Source organism: Psammomys obesus, unplaced genomic scaffold (genome assembly GCF_907164565.1).
Source record: "Psammomys obesus unplaced genomic scaffold, mPsaObe1.curated_primary_1811, whole genome shotgun sequence".
In the NCBI taxonomy this organism is placed as follows: Eukaryota; Metazoa; Chordata; class Mammalia; order Rodentia; family Muridae; genus Psammomys; species Psammomys obesus.
Genome location: NW_026596244.1, coordinates 3,658,869 through 3,684,984, shown reverse-complemented (window position 1 = coordinate 3,684,984; position 26,116 = coordinate 3,658,869). Strand labels below are relative to the sequence as shown.

Below are 26,116 nucleotides of genomic sequence, written 5' to 3'. Positions count from 1 at the left end.
TTATTTCTTTTTTCCTTTTTTAATTTTTTTTAAATTAAATTTTTTATTTATCACAATTTATTCACTTTGTATCCCAGCTATAGCCTCCTCCCCTATCTCCTTCCAGTCCTACTCTCCTTCCATCTTCTCTCCCTATGTCTCTCCCCTAGTCCAGTGATATGGAAGGTCCTCTTCCACTTCTATCTGACCCTAGCCTATCAGGTCTCATCAGGACTGGCTGTATCGTCTTTCTCTATGGACTGGCAAGGCTGCAACCCCAGAAGGAGGTGATCAAACAGCCAGCCACTGAGTTCATGTCAGAGACAGACCCTGCCTCCCTTACTAGGGAACCCACTTGGACACTGAACTGCCATGGGCTACATCTGTACAGGGGTTCTAGGTTATCTCTATGCATGGTCTTTGGAGTACCAGTCTCAGAAAAGACCCCTGGGACCAGATTTTTTTGGTTCTGTTGGTCTCCTTGTGGAGCTCCTGTCCCCTCCAGGTCTTTCTAATCTCCCTTCCTTTCGTAAAATTCCATACATTCTGCCCAAAGTTTGGCTATGAGTCTCTGCCTCTGCTTCCATACCTTGATCAGTAGTGTCTTTCAAAGGCCCTCTGTGGTAGGCTCCTGTCCTTTTTCCTGTTTTCTCCCGTGTCTGAAATCTATATCATTTTCCCTTCTGAATGAGGGTTGAGTATCTTCCCAAGGGTTCTCCTTCTTGCTTAGTTTCTTAAGGTTTTAGTATGCTTATCCTATATTATATGTCTAACATCACATCTATATAAATGAGTATAAACCATGTGTGTCTTTCTGCTTGTGGGTTACCTCACTCAGGATGATCTTTTCTAGTTCCATCCATTTGCCTGTAAATTTCATGATTTCCTGGTTTTTAATTGCTGAGTATTCCAAGAAGTCCCTCAACTGATAAATGGATCCAGAAATTGTGGTAGATTTTCCATTACTTGAGTTTTGGTGTTTTGTTTGTAATGCTAGGTCTTGGCATCATTTACATTATGTACTCTTCATATGTTTAACTGCATTTTAGGGGGTTGTCATGTTATTCAGTAGTAAATGCAGAGCTTTGTTATTTACCCCCCACCACAAACACAGAAGTGTCTTTGTTCATAAACTATTGTATCTTAATTTATATTGTCATATGCTTTAAAAGTTCTTTTTATTTCTATGAACATTGAGTATGTTATTGACATTTATAGTATTTTTCTTTATTATTAAGGCACAGGAGCTCAATGCGCTTTATTTTACAACTGAGACTGCATTTTATAATACATCTCTGCTAAAGTTTCTTAATTCAGATTAATATTGTTTGGCAGTATAGCAGAAAAAATAAGCAATGGATTTAAGTGATTTTTTTCTAATATGTTGAGATATTATTTTTAATTAAATTTTATTTATTTATTTTTTAATTTTTATTAATTACACTTCATTCACTTTGTATCCCCCCATAAGCCCCTCCCAGTATCATATATGTATTATGATTACTCTTACAAACTATTCTATTTCATTTTTATTCTATCTCTATTGATTTTCCCTGTCGTAGTTAGAGCAATAAAGTATAATGGCCAAAAGCAACTCAAGGAATATGTTTATTTCATCTTACACTTTCATATCATACTCTGTCACTGAAAGAAGTCAAGGCAGGAACCTGGAAGCAGGAACTAAAGCAGAAGTCATGAAGCCATGGAGGAATGTTGCTTATTGGCTTGTTGCTCACAGCTTGCTTGCCCTACTTTCTTATATAACTCAGGAACATCAGTCCAGGTTTGGCACCACCCCACAGTGAGATTGGCCTGCACACATCAATCATTAATCAGGAAAATACTCCGCAGATAGCACTACAACAGTCCAATGTTATGGAGGTGTTTTCTCAAGACTACCTATTCCCTAATGGCTAATGAGGTTGAGCATTTCTTTAAGTGTTTCTCTGCCATTCGATGTTCCTCTTTTGAGAATTCTCTGTTTAGCTCTGTTCCCCATTTTTTAAGTGGATTACTTGGTTTTTTGCTTTTCTGCTTCTTTAGTTCTTTATATATACTGGATAGAGGAGGACTTTGCAGCCAGCCCTGAAGATACCTGATAAAACAGGGTCAGATGAAAGGGGAGGAGGTCCTCCCCTATCAGTGGACTTGGAAAGGGGCAGGGAGGAGACCAGGGAGGGATTGTGGGGTTGGGGAGGGAATGAGGGAGCGGGATACAGCTGGGACACAGAGTTAACAAAATGTAACTAAAAAGAAAAATAAAATAAAATTAAAAAAAAAAAGACTACCTATTCCTAAATGACTCTAGATTGCATCAAGTTGACATAAAACTAACAAGGACACCTTTCTTCCCCACAAGTATTATTTTTTTTCCAAGTTCATGTATTTTTGTTGCTGTTTGTTTTGTGACCTGTTGAATTTAACCGCACTAGTTCTGTGACTGTGAGTTTGGCTTATCCATTGAAGCCCTGTAGGATCATACAACTGAAAGATGAATCACATTATTACAGCCTATCAGGAGATTTCCAGGAAGGGGTAGAAATGCCCGAGCATCTCCTGTATCTATGACTCACTGTTGACCTGTGAAGTCTTATGGAATCGTAGTGCAGGCAGCAGCAGCTCTTGTGAGTTCGTGACTGCAATGGCTGTATCACATGCAGAAGAGCTTTTCAGAGCCCTTCCCCCTGTCTTCTGGATTTAATATTCTGTCCATGTCCCGTGAACATTGAAGGTGTGGAACTTACCTTACCTTATACTTTATATTACTTTATCATTTTTTTCCATTTCAGAAAACAAAGTGTGGATCCCAGACAGCAGCTTAAATAGGCATGCTGGTATTCAAGGTGCCTTGTGCAATCTGCAGAGTGATAAAAATCTTCTTCCAAATATGCAACAGCAAAAGACAGGTACAGTCAACAGGAATGCAGAAATGTCACATTGCTGGCTCACTTTGTCTAGTTGTTTGATTCCTCCTATCTTATTAGTCATCTGAAAGTTTTGTGCAGTTATACTCCACTCTGGAATCTAAAGGCAGATAACCAAGCCATCACATGAACTCATATCTTTCCAAGCTGTTATATTCCTAGTTATTTTTCATAGCTACTTATTGGCGATTTATCTTAAAAATTTAGGTCAGAATATGGTGTGTTTCGAGCAATCCTCAAAGAATATCCTTTCCATGTTTGTTATGTTTTATGCTATGTTCCATATGCTTTTACTTCATTCTCTTAAAATTGAAACTAGAATCTTCTCTCATACAATATATCCAGACTCCAGTCTCTCCTTCTACTTCTCCCAGTCTCTTCAGGAGCCACAGCTCCTCTGTCTCCCTTTAGGAAAGAGGCCTCCAAAAGTCAACAACCAACACTGACAAAACAATATACAGCAAGACAAGGCAAATTCCCTCAAAATAAGGCTCGACAAGGTAATCCAACAGGCAAAACAGACAAAGACAAACCCACTCCCACACTTAGGATTCCCACAAAAACCCCAAGCGAATGTATGAAGAGGACCCAGTGCAAACCCTTACACACCCCATGTTTGCTGCCTCCATCTTTGTGAGACCATATCTGCCTTGCTTTGTTGATTCAGTGGACCACGTTTTCCTGGTATTCTCCATCCTCTCTGATGCTTAAAGTTTTCTGCCCCCTCTTCCATGGGATTTCTTAGCTCTGAGGGCAGGGACCCAATAGAGACCTACAGATCTTATAAAAATCATTTGTACCCATTTGTGAAATCATTGAACTATACCGAGATTGCATCTTAGAACCAGGATCAATATTATTTGCTCTTAAATCTAATACTCTAGATTTTTATGCTGGGTTCTTTTATTTTTAAAGATTATGATTACATTATTTTCTGTGTTATGTGTACATGGGCACACATCGTTGGCTGTTTATCACAGTTATTTTCCTGATGCATTACTAAAATGATTAGAATATTTCCCTTGTTCCATAATACATGTTATAGTATATCTGCTTTTTTCTGTATTTAATTTGAAGTTGCAATACATAGCTAAAAATTTAAATCAGGTCAACACAGATGTGTGTAACATGTTAACACCGTGTAAGTGTCTGAGGATGAAGGGATGCGTGAACATTCCCCCTGCTCTCAGTGAGATTGCAACTTAGGTGGAATACTTGACAAAATGGGCTGTTTGCTTTGGTTTATAGCCTCTCTTTAAGCCAGAAATTTAATTACAGATGATTTGCTCATATATATACGATTTATATGTCTCTTTTGCCCTAAACTCTATGATTAATTCTTCTCGGTTGGCTTAGATCTTTCCTATATGAATTTACATTGATTTCACTGCCAGAAATGAAATTACAAGTACCAAACCACCCTTTTATCATAATTTGGGAGGGGGGAACTCATTAATTAGTTACCTATTGTCCCATCAAATTCGAAAGCAACCAGAAGTATTCTGCTTCCTGCCTCCTGGGCAAGGTGAGAGAACTGTGTTTTAAGTCACTGTGTATTGTTGAAAATAAATTTAAAGACATGCTGTGAGAAATCAGTTACAAAGACAAATGTTTCTAAGTAAATAGCCAAATGTTTTTAAGTACCAATTTGGGGCAGATGCAGAGTGAGTAATATACTGTAAAAATCCTTTGTTAGAGCATTTGTCCTCTGCTAGTCACCGCTAGCCACTGGAGATAAAGAAATGTGACCCAGTAGCTTAGAGCCCATACAGAGGTTCTCAGATGTCAATGTCAACATCGAATAGAAAACATTAATGAAAATTTGTTGCTCTTCTCATTAGAGACATTGATTCATACAGGATTAAGTAAGACACCTTATAATGTGTCAATAATTCTCTCTGGTGTTACTGTACATTCTTCAAAAGTCTTATTTTGAGAAAACTGCTGGATATAAGAACTACAAAAGAAATTACCATATATTATCTATAATAGAAGAGTGTGTTTATTTATTAAGCACGTTGTTTATTTTTTGGAAGCAGAGATGATAAAATAGTTCAGATTTTACAGATTACATGACATTATTTTAAATTAATTTATTTTGTTGTTAATGACAATTTATTCACTTTGTATTCCAGCTGTAGGCCCCTCCCTCATTCCCTCCCAATCTCACCCTTTCTCTCTCATCTCCTCCCATACCCCTCCTCCAAGTCCACTGATAAGGGGCAGTCCTTCTCCCCTTCCCTCTGACCCTAGCCTATCAGGTCTCAGCAGGACTTGTCTTCCTCTGTGGCCTGGTAAGGCTGCTCTCCCTTCAGAGGAAGGTGAACAAAAATCCAACCACTGATTTCATGTTAGAGACATTCCCTGTTTCCCTTACTAGGGAACCCAGTTAGACACTGAGCTGCCATGGGCTACATCTGTGCAGAGGTTTTAGGTTATCTCTATGCATGGTCCTTGGTTGGAGTATCAGTCTTAGAAAAGACCCCTGGGCCCAGATTTTTTTTGGTTCTGTTGGTCTCCTCTTGGAGTTCTTGTTCCTTCCAAGACAGGAACTTTCATCTCCCCTTTCTTTCATGAGAATCCCTAGTTATGGGAACAGGGACTGTCTCTGACAGGACATCAGTGGCTGGTTCTTTGATCACCTCCCCCTGAAGGGGGAACAGCCTTACCAGGCCACAGAGGAAGACAATGCAGCCAGTCCTGATGAGACCGTCAAAGGGAAGAGTAGTAGTATCTCTCCCATCAGTGGAATTGGGGAGGGGCATGGGAGGAGATGACGGAGGAAAGATGGGATTGGGAGGGAATGAGAGAAGGGGCCACAGCTGGGATACAAAGTTAATAAAGTATAATTGATAAAAAATACATTAATTTAAAAAATGTTTCCCTGCATTCTACCCAAAGTTTGGTTATGAGTCTCAGCATCTGCTTTAATACCCTGCAGGGTAGAGTCTTTCAGAGGCTCTCTGTGGTAGGTTCTTTTCCTGCTCCCTGTTTTCTCCCTCTTCAGATGTCCATCCCATTTGCCTTCTGAATAAGAATTGATCATCTAACCCAGGGTCCTCCTTTTTTGCTTAGCTTCTTTAGGTGTACAGATTTTAGTATGTTTACCTAATATTACATTTCTAATATGACATTTTATTTGAGTCTTTAAAAGGTAATAACAATGACCAGTTAGGAGAGTTGGGAAATGGGTTCTGGACTGAGGTAGTAGCCTGAAATATAATTAATTGCTCTTGGCAATGCAACAAGATAAGAAAATTTATACTCTGAACTGATGCCAGTAAATGTAGGAATGTTAATACCTGAATAGTCCTAAAATGTAAAAGCACAGAATACATACATGTTTAGAGGGGAGTCTCTTCCTCATTCAACCTTCCTCAGCACCCCTCTGTTTGTAAAGGTAACATGGTAGATGTAACAACTTCAGCCAAACACTAAGAAGTCAAGTTGACTTGCACTAGCTATAACCCATTCATTTGTAAATGCTGCTTCCTCTTCCCCAGTGCAGCCCCAGAGGAACCAGTTAAATGTTCACTCCTCCCGGGAAGCCCTTTGAGTTTCCATCTTTGGCTTGTGCTCCAATTTCACTCCTACTCATTGCAAAACTCTCCTAGCTTTCGAACTAGCTCTACTACTTAAAATCAGTGAGTGAATTATTTATAGTTTCAAACAGAAAATTATTGATATGTATTATAACTTATGGGGATTATATTTTAGTGTGAGCAAAGAACTTGACATTTAGTTGTCTAAAAGCATATCATAGCTACCAATGGAAGGTATCAAAAAAATCTTCCTTTTTGATGGGTGACTGTATCTGAAGTGCTATCTCCTCTCTTCTCAAGGAATCTCTTCCCACCCTGTTCTCTTCCAGGCTCTGCTCTGTTCTTAGGCAGATTATACTCTTATTTTTTCTCATGTATCCTACCTTTGCTAGAAAGCAAAAAGCAGCCTTCATACTCTTTGTTGAATCCTCAGTCATGGACACTGTTTCTAGTATTTTTGTATGGAAATTGACAACAGGGTTAATGTCTGATTCATTTTAGAATATTCAGATTGTGGCAGAGCATTTGACAGATTTAGGGGTTAATAAATTTGATTTTTATCATTGAATTGAATTAAGTATTAATTCACAAGTTCTCAGACTTGGATGGAATTTAACATATTACAGTCTATAATTCTGTATATTAAAGGTGAGATGTGGGTTATCATGTTTCAGATCACATACTGATTTCTGATTCAGTGAGGAAAGATAATAAGTTTCTTAGCAACTCAGCTGAGGATTTTCCCCACTAAACGACGATGTTCAGTGAAAGCTCTTTGTGTTCCTAGAAGTCTTAGAAATTATATTTCAGTTTTTAATGGTAATTCTTAAAAGTATGCAGAGTAACAAGTATTCCAATAAGTAATATTTTGCTAACTTAGTTTATGATTAAAAGTATTGGGTCCTGTGATAAAAATATTGTTACTAAGATGTTACCCAAGGAGGCTGGAAAATGGCTCCGTCAATAAACTGCTTTCCCTGCTTGCAAAGGGACATGAATTTAATCCCAGAGCTCAAATAAAAGCCCAGGACAATGAAGCATGTCCATAATCTAGATACTCTAGAAGTAGAAGCCAAGAGATCCTGAGGACCTGCTTGGCCAGCCAGTCTAAGCTGAATCAGAATGTTCCGGGTTCAGTGAAAAATGCTGTCTCAAAATTATGAATGATTCTGCTGGGATACCTTGCTCAGGATAATCTTTTCTAGTTTCTCCCATTTGCCTGCCTGCAAATTTCATGATTTCTTTGTTTTTAATTGCTGAGTAATATTTCATTGTGTAAATGTACCATACATTCTGTATCTATTCCTTGGTTGAGGGACATATAAGTTGTTCCCAGATTCTAGATATTACAAATAAAGCTGCTATGACATAGTTGAGCAAATATCCCTATTGAATGGTGTGGCATCTTTTGGGTATATACCCAGGAGTGGTATATCTGGATCTTGAGGTAACACTATTCCTAATTGTCTGAAAACGCACCATATTGATTTCCAAAGTGGTTGTATAAGGTTACATTCCCACCAGCAATGGAGGAAGGTTCCCCTTTCTCCATATCCTCTCCATAATACACCAGTCCTTGAGGTTTTTTTTCTTGGCCATTCTGATGGTGAGGGGTGGAATCTCAGGGTCACTTTGTTTTGCATTTCCCTGATGACTAAGGATGCTGAACATTTCTTTATTAAGTATTTGTCTACCATCCAATATTCCTTGGTTGAGAATTTGCTTTTTATCTCTGTACCCCATTTTTTAAATTGGGTTACTTGGTTTGTTGCTTTTTAACTTTTTCAGTTCTTTATATATTCTGGATATTAGCCCTCTGTCAGATACAGGGATGGTGAAGATTTTTTTCCCAGTCTGTAGCTGTTGTTTTGTTCTGATGACAGTGTCCTTTGCTTTACCGAAGTTTTCAGTTTCATGAAAACTTGATTGTTGATTGTTGATCTTAGAGCTTGTGCTGTTGGTGTTCTCTTCAGGAAGTTGTCTCCTGTGCCGTGAGGTCAAGGCTCTTTCCAACTTTTTCTTCTAACAGATTTAGTGTGACCAGTTTTATGTAAAGATCTTTGATCTACTTGGACTTTACTTTTGTGCAGGATGATAAATATGGATCTATTTTTATTTTTCTACATGTCGACATCCAGTTAGAACAGCACCATTTTTTTCCATTACATTATATGGTTTAGGCTTCTTTGTCAAAAAGTAAGTTTCCATAGGTATGTGGGTTTATTTCTGGGTCTTTGAGTCTATTCTATTGATCTACTAGTCTGTCCCTATGCCAGTACCGTAACGTTTTTATTACTATTGCTCTATGGTATAGCTTTGATCTTACATGGAGATACCTCCAAAACATCTGTTATTGTACAGGATTGTTTTAGCTATTCTGGATTTTTTGTTTTTCCATATGAAATTGAGAATTGTTCTTTCAAAGTCTGTAAGAAATTGTGTTGGTATTTTGATGGGAATTTCATTGAATTTATAGATTGCTTTTGGTAGCATGGCCATTTTCACTATGTTAATCCTACTGATACATGAGCATGGGAGATCTTTCCATCTTCTGATGTCTTCTTCAATTTCTTTCTTCAGAGATGTGAAGTTTTCATTTTTTTTTTCAAGCAGGTCTTTTACTTGCTAGTTTAGTCATACCAAGGTACTTTATGTTATTAGAGTCTATTGTGAAGGATGTTGTTTCCCTAATTTCTTTCTCAGTCCATTTGTCTTTGCAATATAGGAGGGCTTAAGTCTTTTTCAGTTAATTTTTTATCCAGCCACTTTACTGACGGTGTCTATCATCTGACATATATGGTATATATTCACTTATAAGTGGATATTAGCTATACAATATAGGGAAAAAAATACTAAAATCTATAGTCTTAAAGAAGCTAAACAAGGAGGACCTTAGGAAAGAGGCTGAAACCTCACTCAGAAAGACAAACAGTATAGACATCAGAAGTAGGAGAATATAAGGAATAGGACAGGAACCTTCTTCAGGGGACCTATGGAAGACTCTACCCCATAAGGGTATTGAATGAGATACTGAGAGTCATAGCCAAACTTTGGGCAGGAACTCCACAAGGAGACCAACAGAGCCAAAATACCTGGGCTCAGGGGGTCCTGCAGAGACAGATAATGCAACCAAGGACCCTGCATGAAGAGGACCTAGACACCTGCTCAGAGGAAGCCCATAGGCTGCTCAGTTTCCAAGTGAGTCCCTAGTAAGGGGATTAGAGGCTGTCTCTGACATGAACTCAGTGACATGCTTTTTGATAGCCTCCCCCTGGGGGAGAGGACAATCTTGCCAGGTCACAGAGGAAGAAGATACAGCCAGCCCTAATGAGAGCTGATAGGCTAGGGGCAGATAGAAGGGAAGGAGGACCTCCATTATCAGGGGACTAGGGAAAGAGCATAGGCGTAGAAGAGGGAGAGTGGGTGGGCCTAGGAGTAGATGAGGGCGGGGGCTACAGTGGGGATACAAAGTGAATAAATTGTAATAAATTGTAAATAAATAAATATTTTAAAATGAGCAAAACTGAAAACTAAAAAAAAAAAATGTGAATAACTGAGGAAAGAATTCTATATTGACCTCTAAACTTTCTATACCTGTACAAAAATAAAGTTAACCCAAAGTACATGCTGTAATTATTTCATCAAATTACATGTTATATATAGATAGCAATCACAATTAAATTAAGCATTATTTAGTGATTGATTTATGTGTCATAACCTCATTAATAGTGTTGTGCTTGATTCTATCATATATCATCTTTTCAATATTTAGTACAGTTTCAATACTCATCATAGAGTCTATATTTTTAAGCTATCACTAAAGAAAATTTGTTATATCTAGGATCTGACTGGAATCAATCAAATTACTTATTTTTTGATACTATATTGTCAATGATACTATATTTCCGTGTGAGTGTGTATGTTTGCTCTTTGCTCATATACTTAGTTTTAGTATGGGATGACAGTTTCAACTGGCATTTTTCATCAGTGACATTTTTTCATGTTGTGTTGAGTCTTAATCTTAGCAAAACTATTAATAAGTTCGTAAATTAAACTCTAAAGTGAATGTTAAGTATATATGAAGCAATAATAAATAAAATCTCCATGTTTTGTTGACTCCAAAATATAGTGGAGCATATTTCTAGCAGGGAAGATGGTCTGTCCTTTTGCTTTGTGCTAGCATATCTGATCTATCCCGTGGGTACATTTTATTTCAATTGGGATTAATTAGCTTCAAATTCAGTGGTTAAGCAGATGCTGCTGGAAGCGCCAGCTAGTGGAGTTCTCTCCTGAGTTTTCTGAAGGGCATTTATGTTATTTTATAGTTTTCTCACTTCACGTTTTATTGTTGCTATTGTTGTGAAAAAGCGAGGCCTTACTAAAAACACCTTCCTTTTGTTTGCTATATTTCAAAGAGAAATAAAAACACTGTTACATTTTGCATTTGATGAGGCATTGTGATACAGGAAAAAGAACGTTTTCTGGAGATCCAGGACATTCGTGTTCTGTAAAGAATTTCTGCTTGTAGCTGTTTCTCTCCTGGGATGGGACATGATGCAGGAGACATAGTTTACTCCTTCCTGACTATGAATGACATATTGAATGTTTCCAAATTCTATAAAGGGAAAACCACTTTTCGATTCTGGTCATCAAAGTAATTCTTGAGGGCATTTAAAGAAGAATCAATACATAGGCATATGACTGTTGATTTACCTTTCTTCAGAATTTTTTTCTGCACACAGTCATAAAAGGGTCAAAGCCTGTATTTATAATTACATTTTTCAAAGTAATTTTCAAAATTGATTTTAGCAGTGTTCATTAAAGTCAGTAGCCTCTATATTACATTAGTGAGTCTCAACTAACCATTTACAGGCTGCGTCCCAGGCTTCTGAGGGGATCCACTGTACTCAATGCAGAATAAAAAGGAGGAAAACCGGGAGGAAGGCAAACTTATTTTTTAATTTATACAGGGTGACTTTCATAGTCATTTAAAACTTAAATTTCTCTTAGTCTGTATAGTGACATAATGTTACTTGGATATGTTCAGTCAATCATGATTTCTATAATAATGAGAGTTGCTTATCTCAAAATTTTACACAAAGCTCATTTCTTTTGTGAGGTTAAAAACTTACATTTTGAATTATTTATGTTTGATTTAAAAATAGTTCTATAAATCTGATTGTAAATTAAAGCAATACACCTGTCCTGTGAATCTTTGAGTTCACTTCTTAAAATTTCCGATAGCTTTTGTTAAAGAATCTTTTGTGAGAAAGAGAAGATTTTGAATTACTTATGCTGTAATAGAATTTAAAGCATTCTCTTTCTTCCTGTGGCAAAACATTGCATGTTAAATACACCAACTGAGCCAGCTTCTGAAATGGGTCAAGAAACAATTCTGCCTGAGAGGAGGGGCAAAGGAAAGAGAAACAGAAAGGGAAAAGGAGAGAGAGGCAGCCTGTTTTTGTTTTTTCTGAAAAGAAAACAGAGGGGCAATGGATCTAGGGGAGAGGGGAAGTGGTGGGGGAGGGTAAGAAGAGTGGAGGGAGGGTAAATTATAGTTAAGATGTATTGCATAAGAGAAGAATCTATTTTCAATTTTAAAAGCTTTATTAAAAAAAGCGAGAAATATAGCATCTTATATACAGTGCTCCTGGAAAGGAAAACCAAACAAAATTAGCAAAATTCTATCATACAATGGGAAAAGTTCAGTTTTCAGGATCCAAAACTGCAGTTCCCCAAAAGCCCTGGCCCAAGGCCATTATTGGCATTGCCAAGCAAGTACCAGATTTTAGACAAAGAACTAAGTCCTTTCTCCATGCATGAAGACCTCAGAGAAAGTCCTGAACTGGCCTAGCCCTCAGCACTAGGCTCTTTGTCTTTATAATTCTGATAAGTCAAACTAGTTCTTTAAGAGTATTCCATGTTTATCTTATTCTATCCTCTTTACAAAGCACAGTGCGGTATTTTCCTAGAATTTAAGGAACATATTAGGTAGTCAGCTTTGAAAGCCATGTGTTACACTGGTCTGAAGCTAGCCTATCATATGTATATTTTGCCTTAGCTGTCACTAAAATTAAGTTATCTTTTCCTGAGTGCAGAAAAATGATGGAGAAGAGTTCTTTATGTCACAATGAATGTAATCTGAGATTAATTCATTGTGGACAGCTCGAAGAAGTGACTGTCGAAAGTTTTGCCTTTCCCACCAATACTGTTGGTTGAATTATTACTGTTTTGTGTTCAGGCAGGAAGCAATTTGTATTACTGATGCACTGTGGGGTGGGGCACAGCAGCTGGCTCCATCAGTAAGATGTTTGTCTTCTAAGCACCAAGACCTGAGTTTGATCTCTAGATCTCATGTAAAAATGTCAGGGCTGGTGGTACATGCTTGTGATCCCGGGGCCTGGATGACGGCTCTAGACAGAACTCTGGGGCTCACTGGCCAAACACTGGAGTCTAACTTGTAAACCTAGGCCAATGAGAGAATTTCTCTCAGAGGATGTGGACGGTGTCCCTGATGATGAGAACACCAGCGAGCATCAACATGTACTTGTCCACGCATGTTCTCCCACGCACACGCCTGTACGCACTAAACTAAACAACCAACCAGACAAATACACACACGTTGGGATTTCTCTCTCTTTCTCTCTCTTTCTCTCTCTTTCTTTCTCATTTCTTAAGACAGGGTTTTTCTGTGTAGCCCTGGCTCTCCTGAAGGCACTCTGTAGACCAGGCTGGCCTAGAATTCATAGAGATCCACCTGCCCTTGCCTCCAGAGCACTGTAGTTGTAAGATTAAAGTTTTGCACTTCCACCCTGTTTACACTTGGGACCGTTTTTTTTTAATTAAATTTTTATTTTTTATAATTACACTTTATTTACTTTGTAGCCTAGCTGCAGCCACCTCCCTCATTCCCTCCCTCCCTCCCTCATCTCCTACCTGTCCCTCTCTAAGTCCCTTGATAGGGGCGGTCCTCCTCCACTTCCATCTGTCCCTAGCTTATCAGGTCTCATCAGGACTGACTGTAATGTCCTCCTCTGTGGCCTAGCAAGGCTGTTCTTCCCTTATGGGGGTGGGGGGAGTCAAAGAACCAGCCACTGAGTTCATTTCAGAGACAGTCACTGTTCCCCTTAATAGGGTACCCACTTGGATACTGTGCTGCCATAGGCTGCATCTGAGCAGATGTTCTAGATTATATCCATGCATAGTCCTTGGTTGGAGAGTCTCAGAAAAGTCCTCTGTGCCCAGATATATTTGATCCTTGTGGAGCTCCTGTCCTCTCCAGGTCTTCCCTTCATTCATATGATTACCTGCACTCTGCACACTCCTAGATATATATCCAAATTATGCTCAAGCACACAACAAGGACATTTGCTCAGCCATGCTTGTAGCAGCTTTATTTGTAATAGCCAGAACCTGGAAACAACCCAGATGTCCCTCGAAAGAGGAATGGATACAGAAATTGTGGCACATTTATACAATGGAATACTACTCAGCAATTAAAAACAAGGAAATCATGAAATTTGCAGGCAGATGGTAGGATCTAGAAAAGATCATCCCTAGTGAGGTATCCCAGAAGCAGAAAGACACACAGAGTATATACTCACTTCTAAGTGGATACTAGACCTATAAGATAGGATAAACATACTAAAATCTGTACACCTAAAGAAGCTAAACAAGAAGGAGGACTGGGGTAAGATGATCAATCCTCACTTAGGAAGATAAATGGGATGGACATTGCAGAAAACAAGAAACAGGACAGGAGTCTACATAGAGGACCTCTGAAAGACTCTACCTAGCAGTATATGAAAGCAGATGCTGAGTCTCATACACTTGGGACCTTAAAGCAGTTGATTTCTTTCTTTCTTTATTGTAGACCAAACCCCACAGAGACCTGCAACAGTGCATCTCCCTGTTTCCAGATCCACTCGAAATGGTTCCAGCCACCATTTGTCCTCTTATCCTCGACCAAGAACTGCAGCTGTTGAATCCCTATCCAAGGCTGCCTCTGAAATTTCAGAAATTGAATACATTGACGTCACTGATGAGAATGAGGTTTTCGGAGATCCGACTGCTGATCAACAAGCCTTAGACACTTTGGAGAAAGAATTAAATGTGCTGAGAAACCTGTCAGGTAAATGCTAGATTTTACATATAATATGCTAACTCTGTACTCTGCTTCAGTTTTTAAAATTTTTAATTTAATTTTGTCATATATTATGTCCTGACTACATTTTTCCTTCATTTTTCCCCTCCCAGTACTCCCAAATCCACTCCCCCTCTGTTTCTCTTCAGAAAAGGGCAGGTCTCCCATGGATATCATATCACCTCACAGTAAGACAAGTCATTTCCCCTGGTACTAAGGAAGGACATGGCCACACAGTATGAGGAAAAGGGTCCCCAAAGCAGGCAAAAATGTCAGAGACAGCCCCACTTCAACTGTTAGGAGTCCCACATAAATACCAAGCTACACAACTGTAACATAAGCGAAATACCTAGATCAGACCTATGCAGGCTCCCTGATGGTTGGTTCACTCTCTACGAGCCCCTATGAGCCCAGGCTAGCTGGTTCTGTGGGTTTTCTTGTGGTATCTATAACCCCTATAGCTCCTCCAATTCTTCTTCCCCCTCTTCTGCAGGATTCCCTGAACTTTGCCCAATGTTTGGCTGTGGGTCTCTGTATCTTTTTCCATCAGTTGCTTGATTAAGCCTCTCTGATGACAATTGGCCTAGGCACCAATCTATGAGTATAGTAGAACATCATTAGAAACCATTTCATGAACTTGTTTTGTGTGTGTTTGTGTGTGTGTGTGTGTGTGTGTGTGTGTGTGTGTGTGTGTGTTTGGCCAGTGGAGTGTTTATTCTTCGGGGCCTGGCTGTGACATGAGAACCTTCATGTTTGGGGAGAGCAGAGTGTTTCAGTGTATAAAGCCATTTGACAAGACTGATAAACTAGCATTGATAACTAAGCAGGTCTGTGAGGATGCCTTTAATCCCAGCTCTTGGTAGGCAGAGGCAGGTGGATTTATGAGTTCAAGGCCAGCGTGGTCTACAGAGTGAGTTCAAAGACATCAAGGGCTACACAGAGAAACCTTGTCTCAAAAAAAAAAAAAAGTAAAATAAAATAAAGAAAAGAAAGAAAAAAAAGTAATTGATCACAGAAACACACATGGTGGAATTCCCCAAGTTTCTTCTTGACCTCTTTTTATGTATCCACTGGTATGTATATGGGTGTATGTACAGACACACAAATAAAAGGTAAGGGAAATGATTTAAAAGACAAAATCTTTTTTGTCTTTCTGAAAGTGCAAAGAGTGTCTTCAGCTTTTCAAAATCTTCTGTCAGAGGAATCTGTAGGATAATTGAGCTGTTAGGACTTTTAAAGCAGCCCTTCCCAGCTTTAAATATATCCATAGACCCCCTGGGGCCTTCTTCAAATGCACATGGAGTTAGTGTGTCTGCATAGCTAACAAGTGCCCAGGCAATGGCCAGGCTGCAGGGTAACAGACCACAGTTTGGAAAGAAATTCTACTTGCTCATTCTATTTCCTACCTGAATAGCTTCAAAGAGTGTGACAAATGGCCGCTCTCTTCTTGAACATTGCAAGTGTCTAGCAGTAACAAAACATCAGGGAGGCAATCCTCTCACAGTCATTCACAGTTTGAAGCCAAGTGTAGATGAAGAGGACAGAAAATTATCTGGGTTTGGGTATTCCACACTTGTCCCAGCCCTTCCATCCTGTTTCTTTGCCGTTAGTAGCCTTATTCCTTACTAAGTTTAGTCAACTTTGCTACTTTTCTATGAATGACTAATTCGATTTTGGAAACTTCAGCCAATATGACAAAAAAGATAAACAACAAAAACCAAAAAAAACCCCCTCACAAAACAAAACAAAACAAAAAAACCTTATCACAAAATCTTACAACTCCTAAAAACTACCACTATTAACTACAATGAGTGTCATTTTTAAACATGTTTATACCATAAGTACAAACATAAAAATAAATATTTACAGCAAAGTTGAATCACTCTAACTGAAGAGTGTATTTGTAGTCACCCCAGAGAGAGAAGACAGTAACGGACCATAGAAGTGATAACATCCATGTCCTGTTTGCTGAAACAATTGGGGTATCAGGAGTGTGGGTAATCTCAGAGGTTGAAGCATGGTAAAGCCCGACCTGGCATGAGTGACTATTTCCCCATGTTCTGCCACTATGGCTCACTGTTCAGCTTGCTGGCAGCTTCACTGACAGGGCTTTCGTCCCCAGGCCCACTCCCTACAATTCCTTACTGTTTATGAAACATTTAGAGAGATTTCTTGAGCCTTGTAAGATGCTGCTCTTCTTGAATCTTGTAACGTTCTCCTGAGTTTTGAGTTTCCCTCATCCTTTCAAATGGGAATGTTTCAATCCTGAGGTAAACGCCTACGCAAAGATGGATGGACATATTTAAAAAGGAAGGAGGTGTATTGTAACTTCACAGAACCAGATTCCTGCTATTTTGCAAAACACTTTTAAATGGTAGCTAGACAAGCATATAGATTCAAAAGCTTATTAGGATGGAAGTATACATGTCATCAAATTATTATCACCAGACTACTGCTGCCAAGTTAACTATATAAAATTGTTCCACTTTAGACCAGAACAGTAGAATATTGACAGTCTATTCGAAATTTTGTGTATATTCTTAAAAATTAAGAAAACTGGAAAAAAAAAAAAAACACTAGGCAGTTGAAAGTGTTTCTTTGTGCTTTAGTTTTTGGCATTAGTTCATCTCTAAAATAAAAGATGAACATTTATTTGCTCAGTTTATTAAATAATATTAAATAATTAAATAATAGATGGTAATGAATACATCTCAGTGAGTTATAACTTATCTTGTTAAGATTTCCTACTAGCAGTGTTGTCAAAGCAAAGACTCATGACCAAACCTTTGGCAGAGTACAGGGAATCATAAGAAAGAAGGGGAGTTAGTCTGATGGGGAAAGGATAGGAGCTCCACAAGGACCAAATATATCTGGGCACAGGGTCTTTTCTGAGACTGACATTCAACCAAGGACCATGTATGGATATAACCTAGAACCTCTGCTCAGATGTAGCCTGTGGTAGCTCAGTAACCAATTGGTTTCCCAAAGTGAGGGGAACAAGGACTATTTCTAACAGGAACTCAATGACTGGCTCTTTGGCCTCCCCACCCCCCAAGGGAGGAGCAGTCCTGTTAGGCCACAGAGGAGAGCTTTGTAGCCAGTCCTGAAGATACCTGATAAAACAGGATCAGATGAATGGGGAGGAGGTCCCCCCCTATCTGTGGACTTGGAAAGGGGCAGGGTGGAGATGAGGGAGGGAGGGAGGGAGAGACTGGAAGGGAATGAGGGATCGGGACAGGGCTGGGATACAGAGTTAATAAAATGTAACTGATAAGAAAAAAATAAAATTAAAAAAAAAAGATTTCCTTTCGGTTTCTTTCTTGCTCAAAATTCCTGAGAATTAACTTCTTTGTGTTTTCATTTATCTTGAAAAGTTTGATATGATATTCTTGAAATGATGTCTCTAAAATGTCTTTTTAGTAGCTCTCTGTATAGGTGTGTGTGTTTGGGTATATGGATGATGAGGAGGCAAGGAGGAGGGCGAGTGTGACATGGCCAGTGTGGAGGTCAGAGGACACTTCTCTCAGGACACCTTTACATGGGCTCAGCAGAGCAAAATCAGATGGTCAGGCTTTGTGGGCTATATATAGCTTTGCCTGGAGAGCCAACTTGTTGGGCCCCGTCACATGTCTGTTACGACTGAGTGTATGTATTCCTTTGCAGAATAGCAGACATCTTTTTACTGTCTATTCTCCCCATTTTTCCATTGACATTTTGTTTGGTTGAGCTTAATAGTCCAGTTGTTTTTCCCTGCTGGGAGGGCTATCTGGTTCTTTTACCTGAAGTGGCTCCAGTTTAGAAACCCCTGAGGCTGCATTGTCATCTTCTGTGGCCTGGTAAGGCTGCTCCCCCCTCAGGGGAAGGTGATCAAAGAGCAGGCCAATCAGATTATGTCAGAGGCAGTCCCCCTTCCCATTACTATGTAACCCACTTGGACACTGAACAATGCAGCCACTCCTGATGTGAACTGATAGACTAAGATCAGAAGGAAGGAGAGGAAAACCTCCCTTATCAGTGGACTTGGGGAGGAGCATGCATGAAGAAGGGGGAGAGAGAGTGGGACAGGGAGGGGAGGAGGGAGGGGCTTATGGGGGGATACAAAGTGAATAAAGTGTAATTAATAAAATTAAATTAAATTAAAAAAGATATTGTACTTCTAGATAAACAAAAATATAATTTTGATAGAATCTTTGTTTTCTTCTAATCTGTTTCTTTGCATCACAAAATTACTCATGTTTAATAAGTATTGTGAAATAAAGTAAAAGAAAGAAAGAAAGAGATAGAGAAAGAGAAAGAAGAGAAAGAAGAAACCTCTGAGGACTTTATACTTGAAACACAGATCAGTTTACACTCGTAGACTGAGTCCTTCTCTTTTAAACTTTCCACAGGCACACTCCTGGCTCTAGACCCTGCTGTGACATAATCTGATGCTCTCTTAGTTTACAACCTCATGCTTTTTCTTCACATTTCCTTCCAGGAAGAATACATGAAGTGTTTTCTTGTTTAATTGTTTTGTTCTTTTTTCTTTATTCATTCTGATCATATTTCCTTTAGGCCTATGGACTATCTCATCTTATGCTCTTGTCTCCTTAGTGACAGGGCTAAGATTCTATGCCAATTGCTTCTTACAGTGGAAGCTTTTCTTTCTGACTGTAGAATAAATTCCTCAGTTTCAGAAAAAAAAGTCTGCTTTTGTATTCTTGAATTGGTTTCTGGTTTATTCTGCTTTCTCGTAATGGGAACCTATTTTCTTTAGTTGGATCATCTCTTAACAACGCCTTTCCAATATGTCCTTCACTTACTCTATTAGTTGGCATTCTCACAATGGCTGTCTCCCAACAAAAAGTCCAAAAATTTGATGTTCAATCTATAATGATGAGTGTCTCCACTGCTCTTCAGAATACGCCCAAATCCCAAAGAAGTAGGTTCTAATGCTAGCGAAGGAATGGACTTCCTAGTGAGCATTAGGGCAAGCAGGCAAAGAACAAGAGCCCCTTCTTTTTTACATAGGCAGCCACCAGGAAGTATCACCCAGATTTAAGATGAATGTTACCATCTCAAGTGATCCAGTCAATAAAAATCTCTCACAAGTATATCCAGCTCCTTGAGTTTTGGCTAATTCCAGATGTCAAGTTGACAGACAAGAATAGCCATCAGGGTTTCTTTACATGGATTTTAATTCTCTCTGTATTTGTTGTGCTTTTCCTGAAGTTCAAATTCTACTTCAGGATTTAAATATCAAATTCTCTAACTATTTTGCTTTAATATTACCTTTGATATTATTGGTAGAGTTTTTTAAAAGTAATTTCAATCTTTCAGAAAATTTGTCAATTAGAGAAAAAACATGTAGCAAACTCATGTATGTATGTACATTCTAAGACAGCAAGAGAGAAGAGTGAGAGAGGGAAAGAAGAAACAGAGGGTAGAGGGTGGAGAGAGCAGAGCAAGAGAATGCATTTTTTGTTTTTGTACATTTTTTTGGACCCTTTTGAAAGTTAGTTACAAACATTGTGACTTTACCAGAAATCATATCAGTGTGTACCTTCCTGAACAAGAACACCTCTTACACTTGTGTGCTGCAGTGTTCGGAGTGGGGCAATTAACACGGTCAGAATACTTCTCTATTCATAGGACATGTTCAACAGTTCTTTCCTGAAGCTTTTGTTTGAGATCACTATTTTTCTGGTATAAGATCCAACTGAAGAATAAGTGGCCATTTAACTTGCTTTGTTTTTTTTTTTTGTTTGTTTGTTTGTTTGTGTGTGTGTATTAATTTTAATTTAATGTTTTCATTTTTTTTGTTTTTTTACTTTTTTATTAATTACACTTTACTCATTTTTTATCCCCCCATAAGCCCCTCCCTCCGCCCCTCCCGATCCCACCCTCCCTCCCCTTTCTGCATGCATGCCACTCCCCAAGTCCACTGATAGGGGAGGTTCTCCTCTCCTTTCTGATCTTAGTCTATCAGTTCTCATCAAAAGTGGCTACATTGTCCTCTACTGTGGCCTGGTAAGGCTGCTCCCTGTTTTGTTAGATCTTTGAGATTAGTTTTGTTGTTGTCAAAAATAGTTTGTTTTCGTTGCTTCTTTGTAGGCAAGAAATTTATGTGGAATATTTTTATGGTCTTACTGCGTGTCTTCTGCCAAATTCTTTTATTTATTATTAGTAGTATTGAGAACAAGGTTTTACAATATAGGCCAGCCTGGTCTGAAGATTGCAACCTAGTCCAGTCATGCATGTAATTAAGGATCTTCCTGCCTCTACCACCAGCCTGATTGTTGGGATTATAGGCATGCAATACAAGGCTTGACTTCAGGTTAATCTTCCATTTATGACTGCGCCATGCCACTGATTCTTGGATGCTCTTGTAGGGGCACAGCTGGTTGTCATGCCCCATCTTTTCATCTTCCTCCTGTTGACTTTGTGTCTTCTGTGATTATCATAAGATGAAGTATGCCTAAAATCCTTTGCTTTGCAGTGGCACCAGTCTTTTGTTTAGTGCTGCTGTCTGGAGTCGGGTGTTGTCCTTTCAGCCTAGAAGCTGAATTGTGAAGAAGAGAAGAGTTCAGGGCTAGAATTAGATGTTGTAGCATAGTCACTTCCAGTATCGTTGATCTAAAGGAACTTGCATCTAATAGCAATATTCATTGTATAGTGAGTGACTATTTTTCTGTGAGTCCTCATTTTTCTAATCTAACAAGTAAGGGTGATGATTTTTTTTTAATATAGCCAAACTTTTAGGATTTTTGTTTCATAGTAAATCTTATCAAGAGTCCTCAAATATAAATGAGATTAGGTGACTCTCTGTGATTGCTTTGGGATTGTGGGAAAAGAACTTCATCTCAAATTTAATTTATCTAAGTGTATCATAATTTGAAAATCACTGAGCTAAATAATTTTAAGGAAGTTTTAATCTGTAAATATATTGAGGTCTATCTTTCATTGGGAACAATGTAATTTACTTTCAGTGGAGGAAATCTGCTTGCTGAAAAACTGAAAGTTACTCTTAACCATCAAAACTAATATTATTCTGTCCAGTGGAATATTGTCAGTTTAGTGTTTATTCCTTCTAACCAGAAAGTTAATTATTTGACCCATTTGTAAATGGGGAGAAGATAGCACCCAGTGATGGAGATAACCTGAACAGTCATCATAGTATTTGTTGTGATAACTTAGATGGCTTTGTGCAATAAGGATATTGTTCAGTTGGTAGAGGGCTAAAAAGTAGAAAACTCTGGAATTGAGCTCCAGCGCCTCGTGTATAGGGTACAGTGACTCACTTCTGTAATTACAGCATTCACCTGTAATTACAGTGATAAGAGAGTTTGAAGTTCACAGTCATCCTGGGCTACATACTGTGCCAGCCTAGGTTATGTGAGAAGCTGTGTAAAGAAAGAAAGTTACATCAATGTCAGAAAGAACGCTCTGAGATCTAACCTAGAACTATTTACTTCCATACTTGGTTCTAGAATAGTTTGTATAAAGATAATTTTGCCTAAACATTCTGTTTGTCTACCCCGAGGGTACTGAACCAAAAGCCAGCTGAAGAAAAGGGAGAAGATTTAAGGTTTACATGCTCCTCTCCCTCCTTCAAGTACAAAGTAGTATTTCCCCTAAGCAAAGAAACTGAAAAAGAGGGAGGAACATTGCAGAATATAACAAGCACAGAGATAATAAAGTGTCTAATGAAAAGGTAAATTGAAAACTGCATAAAAATCTAGTGTTAAAGAAGATTCCTTTCATTTGAAATTTTGTGAATTGCCAGGATATTGGCTATAATTCACAAGCAGCATGTATATTTCAAAAATCTGTATGATTAAGGGGACCTGTTAACATGGTCTTGTTTACTTTCTCTTTCTTTCCCCTCTCTCTTTCCATTTGGTACTAATGATTAGTTTTATACATGTTAGTAAGCACTGTACCTCTTTGGCTGAGCAACATGGAATCTCAGACAAGACTTCACCATCCTGCAAACATTAACAAATTGGTAGGTGGTGACAAGTCTGTATCTATTCTCTTTTGTTGTTTATCATTCATTCTGGGTATATTCCAGTACCATATGCTGTTCACATGTTTCTCAGATGTGCTAGTGATATATGAAATGACATGTTTCAGGCCCTTCAGAAAAACTTCACTGTCTACCATTAGAAGATTTAAGTCAGGTGTCCAAAGACCTCCTTGGGATATTATGTGAGAGTGACCCCTATGGAACTGAGTTCAGGTAAGTGAATACAGCCTCCTGTGAAAAAAATGGGGCATAAGCGAATTAGATGAGCTCCAATCAGTTTTCTGTATTATGAAAAGAAATATTGCCCACATTTATTAAGCTTATTACCATCTTATTTTCATAAAATGTTTGGATTTTGTGCGGACCTAGTAGTATGATTTAGTGAAATGCTTAAAAACTTGTTACATTAATTTTGAAGATACTTCTTTGCAATACAGTGTGTGTCATTAAAAGGGAGAAAAAGAAGTAATAATACTACAGTATTATATTGAAAAATTGTCTTACTTGAATTAATCTGATGAATTTCCATAGCTCACATTAATTGACTCTTATCCAATGTAAATATTAAAGAATAAAATATTGAGTTTTCCCTTAATTTGCACCATTTTATACTTCTTTGCTTATGGGGATCAATTTAAAAGATAGGTCAGACTGGCAAATGCTTCAATAACGCAATAAGCTTGGCTATTAATGGCACTGGAAGTTTTGAGGAAAGATGCCTCCTTTAAAAAATAAGAAAACAAATTCAAATTAAAAGTCTCTCTAATTATAATTCTCTCTGCTTGGTTTTAAGCCTTATGCTCAAACAGAATTAATAGTTTGTAACTCAGTCTTGCTGGAAGAAAAATTATTTTGCTTGAGCTCTTAAAATTTTTGCATTTCAACACAAATAACATGTTAAAAATGAATAGTATGAAACTACTGTTTTTATCCCTAAAAGTTATTGAAGCCCAACTTAATTAATATTTGTTCTCATTATCATTTCACAAAATTAATTTTATAATAAAAATATAGGGGGATAAATGATAAAAAGCAGGACTTACAACTAAAAGAGTCACACAAAATTCATCTTGCCCTGGTATTCTCTTCCCATCTGGTTTACAGAAAACATTATGAAGTGTTGATTTAGTCTTTTTGGATTTGATAAAAATAATCTATCAAGGCCCTATGTGCAAAACAGAGTGAACATTTTCATATGATCTAGATATCCTGGTCACTTTGGATCAAATTATCTGACTGATACAGACTATTTTGTTCTCCCAAGCTATTTATAAACCTCGAACACTCACATGCTTTGGGCATTCCATACCCCCTACAGATAAAATACTGAACAAAATAAATCAATCAAGAAAAAAAAAGGCAAGTAGTTAGTGTCATTGAATTTTAGCTTTGGTTTATCTTGAATGACTAACCATATCATTCTAATTTATTGTATACAAACGGGATATTTATCTGAATGTCTATGCAGTGGGATTCCTTTAAGCAGCCAATGACAGGATGAATGTTCTTAATAATTACCTGGGACTCTGCAGGTTTTAGAAGTTCCTCAAAAAACGTCAGGGAAGAACACTACTGGAGCACACAAGAATTCTTTTCCTTTGGTACAATAGTAGCTTTTTTTCCCCTGGAAGCAGGAAAATGATGAGATTTAGTCATTAAAAGAAGGCTTAGTATATCACAAGAGCATCAAAACTTACTGCCCCACTCAGCCTTCTTCCAATGACTTCAACATAAGTATAGATTATAAGACAAACGAAAGCTGAAAATTGGTACCATATGCTGTGTATTGATCTTCTGATGCATTTTCAGCTCTTCTAGAAGAAATACCGAAATGCAGTCTTCGCTGTCACCTGGTGATTACAGTACAGATGAGGAAGCGGAAGATTTTCTTGACAAGCAACATGTCGGTACACTACCCTGGGCGAAGAATGTTTAACAGCTCATTACTTTTCCATTTTTACCCAGAATAAACCAAACAACGGAGTGATTAACTTGCCCAGGTATTGAAGATTATTAATGACTCTGCTGTTTCTAAGCTTGGAAGCTAATAAAGATTAGTGATGTTATAAGCTTAAGGTCCTTTTCTTCCAGATAGCATATTATACGCCAAACCCTTATCTATATTGCAGATTGCACTGGGAATGTGTAGATCTATGTCAATGAAACCTAACGTAGAACAGAACAGGGGTGTGTTTAAGCTGGTTAATGTTTCCTATTTACTTATATTGAACATAATTATGTCTAAAAAGCATTCTATGAGCATGGCATCACAATATCAGCTGAGCTTGAAATTACAGTGCTTTCATCTGTGAAGATTTTTTGAAACTGTCATTTTTTTTTTTTTAAAGGTAGGGGAGCAGGGGCTTTCTCTGACATGAACTCAGTAGCAGGCTCTCTGAGCACCGCCCCCTGAGAGGTGCAGCCTTGCCAGGCCACAGAGGGAGACAATGCAATCAGTCCTGATGAGAACCTGATAAGCTAGGGTCAGATAGAAAGGGAGGAGGGACCTCCCCTATCAGTGGACTAGGGGAGGGGCATCGAGGGAGAAGGGTGGAATTGGGAGGAGAAGAGGAAGGACGCCACAGCGGGATACAAATTAAATAAATTGTAATAAATGATAATTTTAGAAAAATTGCAAAAAAATCTTAAATGCACATGAATACTCATAAAAATAAGTCATTTCAGTAGTTTACAGTAATATCTTCATTGTATATTTTAGCATAAATTAATCTTATCATTATTTTTGATCATTTTTGTGTTTGAAATAATTGCTAGCAATTCACAGATCACTGTCAATGGACTGCATTATTCTGTATAATCAATTTAGATTTATTTGGTAATACTCATAATGAGCACAACTTTATACTCCACTGGTTTGAAATTATCTATGCTTGCTCTTAATATCTTTAGCATAATACAAAACCTGCTATGTTGGTACCATGAGGATACTGAATAAAGTTGTAGTAAACAAAACAAACAAACAAAACATCAAAGCATCTTAGTTTGGGACAGTCCATGAACTGGAAGATTTCCTGCACCTGTTTGGCTAGTCATCAAGCCTCAGACACTATTGCAGACATTTCTGGGAAACTAATATCTGATGAAAGTAGAAGTTTCATCATTAGATATTGAGTAAATCAGCTTGTTCTGGATGATGTAAGATTTGTACATAATTTAAGAATAAATATTTTCCTCTAAAGGAGAGGAAATTCTGCCTTCAGGCTCTCTTTGGCAAGAGCTTCAGGAGCGGTTCTTTTTTGGGTCTCCAGGCTGCCCATATGCGATTTGGAGTTAATAGTGTAACTGTGTGAATTGACCACATTTCCACACCATCTTTCAGTCACATACACCCCAAACCCATGCCCCCCGACATGCCCATACACATACAAACACACATACACAGGTATGCATGCTCCATCACCACCTACATTGCTCTCATGCCTCTAGACAACCATAATGGAGGCTATTTGAAAGGTAGTCACTAGTGTCATAGAACATAATTTATTAATTATTTCTTGCT

The 26,116-nt window shown here is 38.1% G+C and overlaps 1 protein-coding gene across 1 annotated transcript in view; it reads left to right on the top strand.

Annotated features, from left to right (window-relative positions):
* Zbbx (zinc finger B-box domain containing) overlaps positions 1-24,657 on the top strand; it is a 104,094-nt gene extending 79,437 nt beyond the window's left edge. The window contains exons 17-20 of the mRNA XM_055596637.1: positions 2,769-2,885; positions 14,319-14,576; positions 22,704-22,809; positions 24,406-24,657. Of these exons, the coding sequence (XP_055452612.1) occupies positions 2,769-2,885; positions 14,319-14,576; positions 22,704-22,809; positions 24,406-24,532 (608 nt within the window). The 3' untranslated portion in view covers positions 24,533-24,657. The remainder of the gene's footprint in view (positions 1-2,768; positions 2,886-14,318; positions 14,577-22,703; positions 22,810-24,405) is intronic.
* Positions 24,658-26,116: the final 1,459 nt, after the last annotated feature.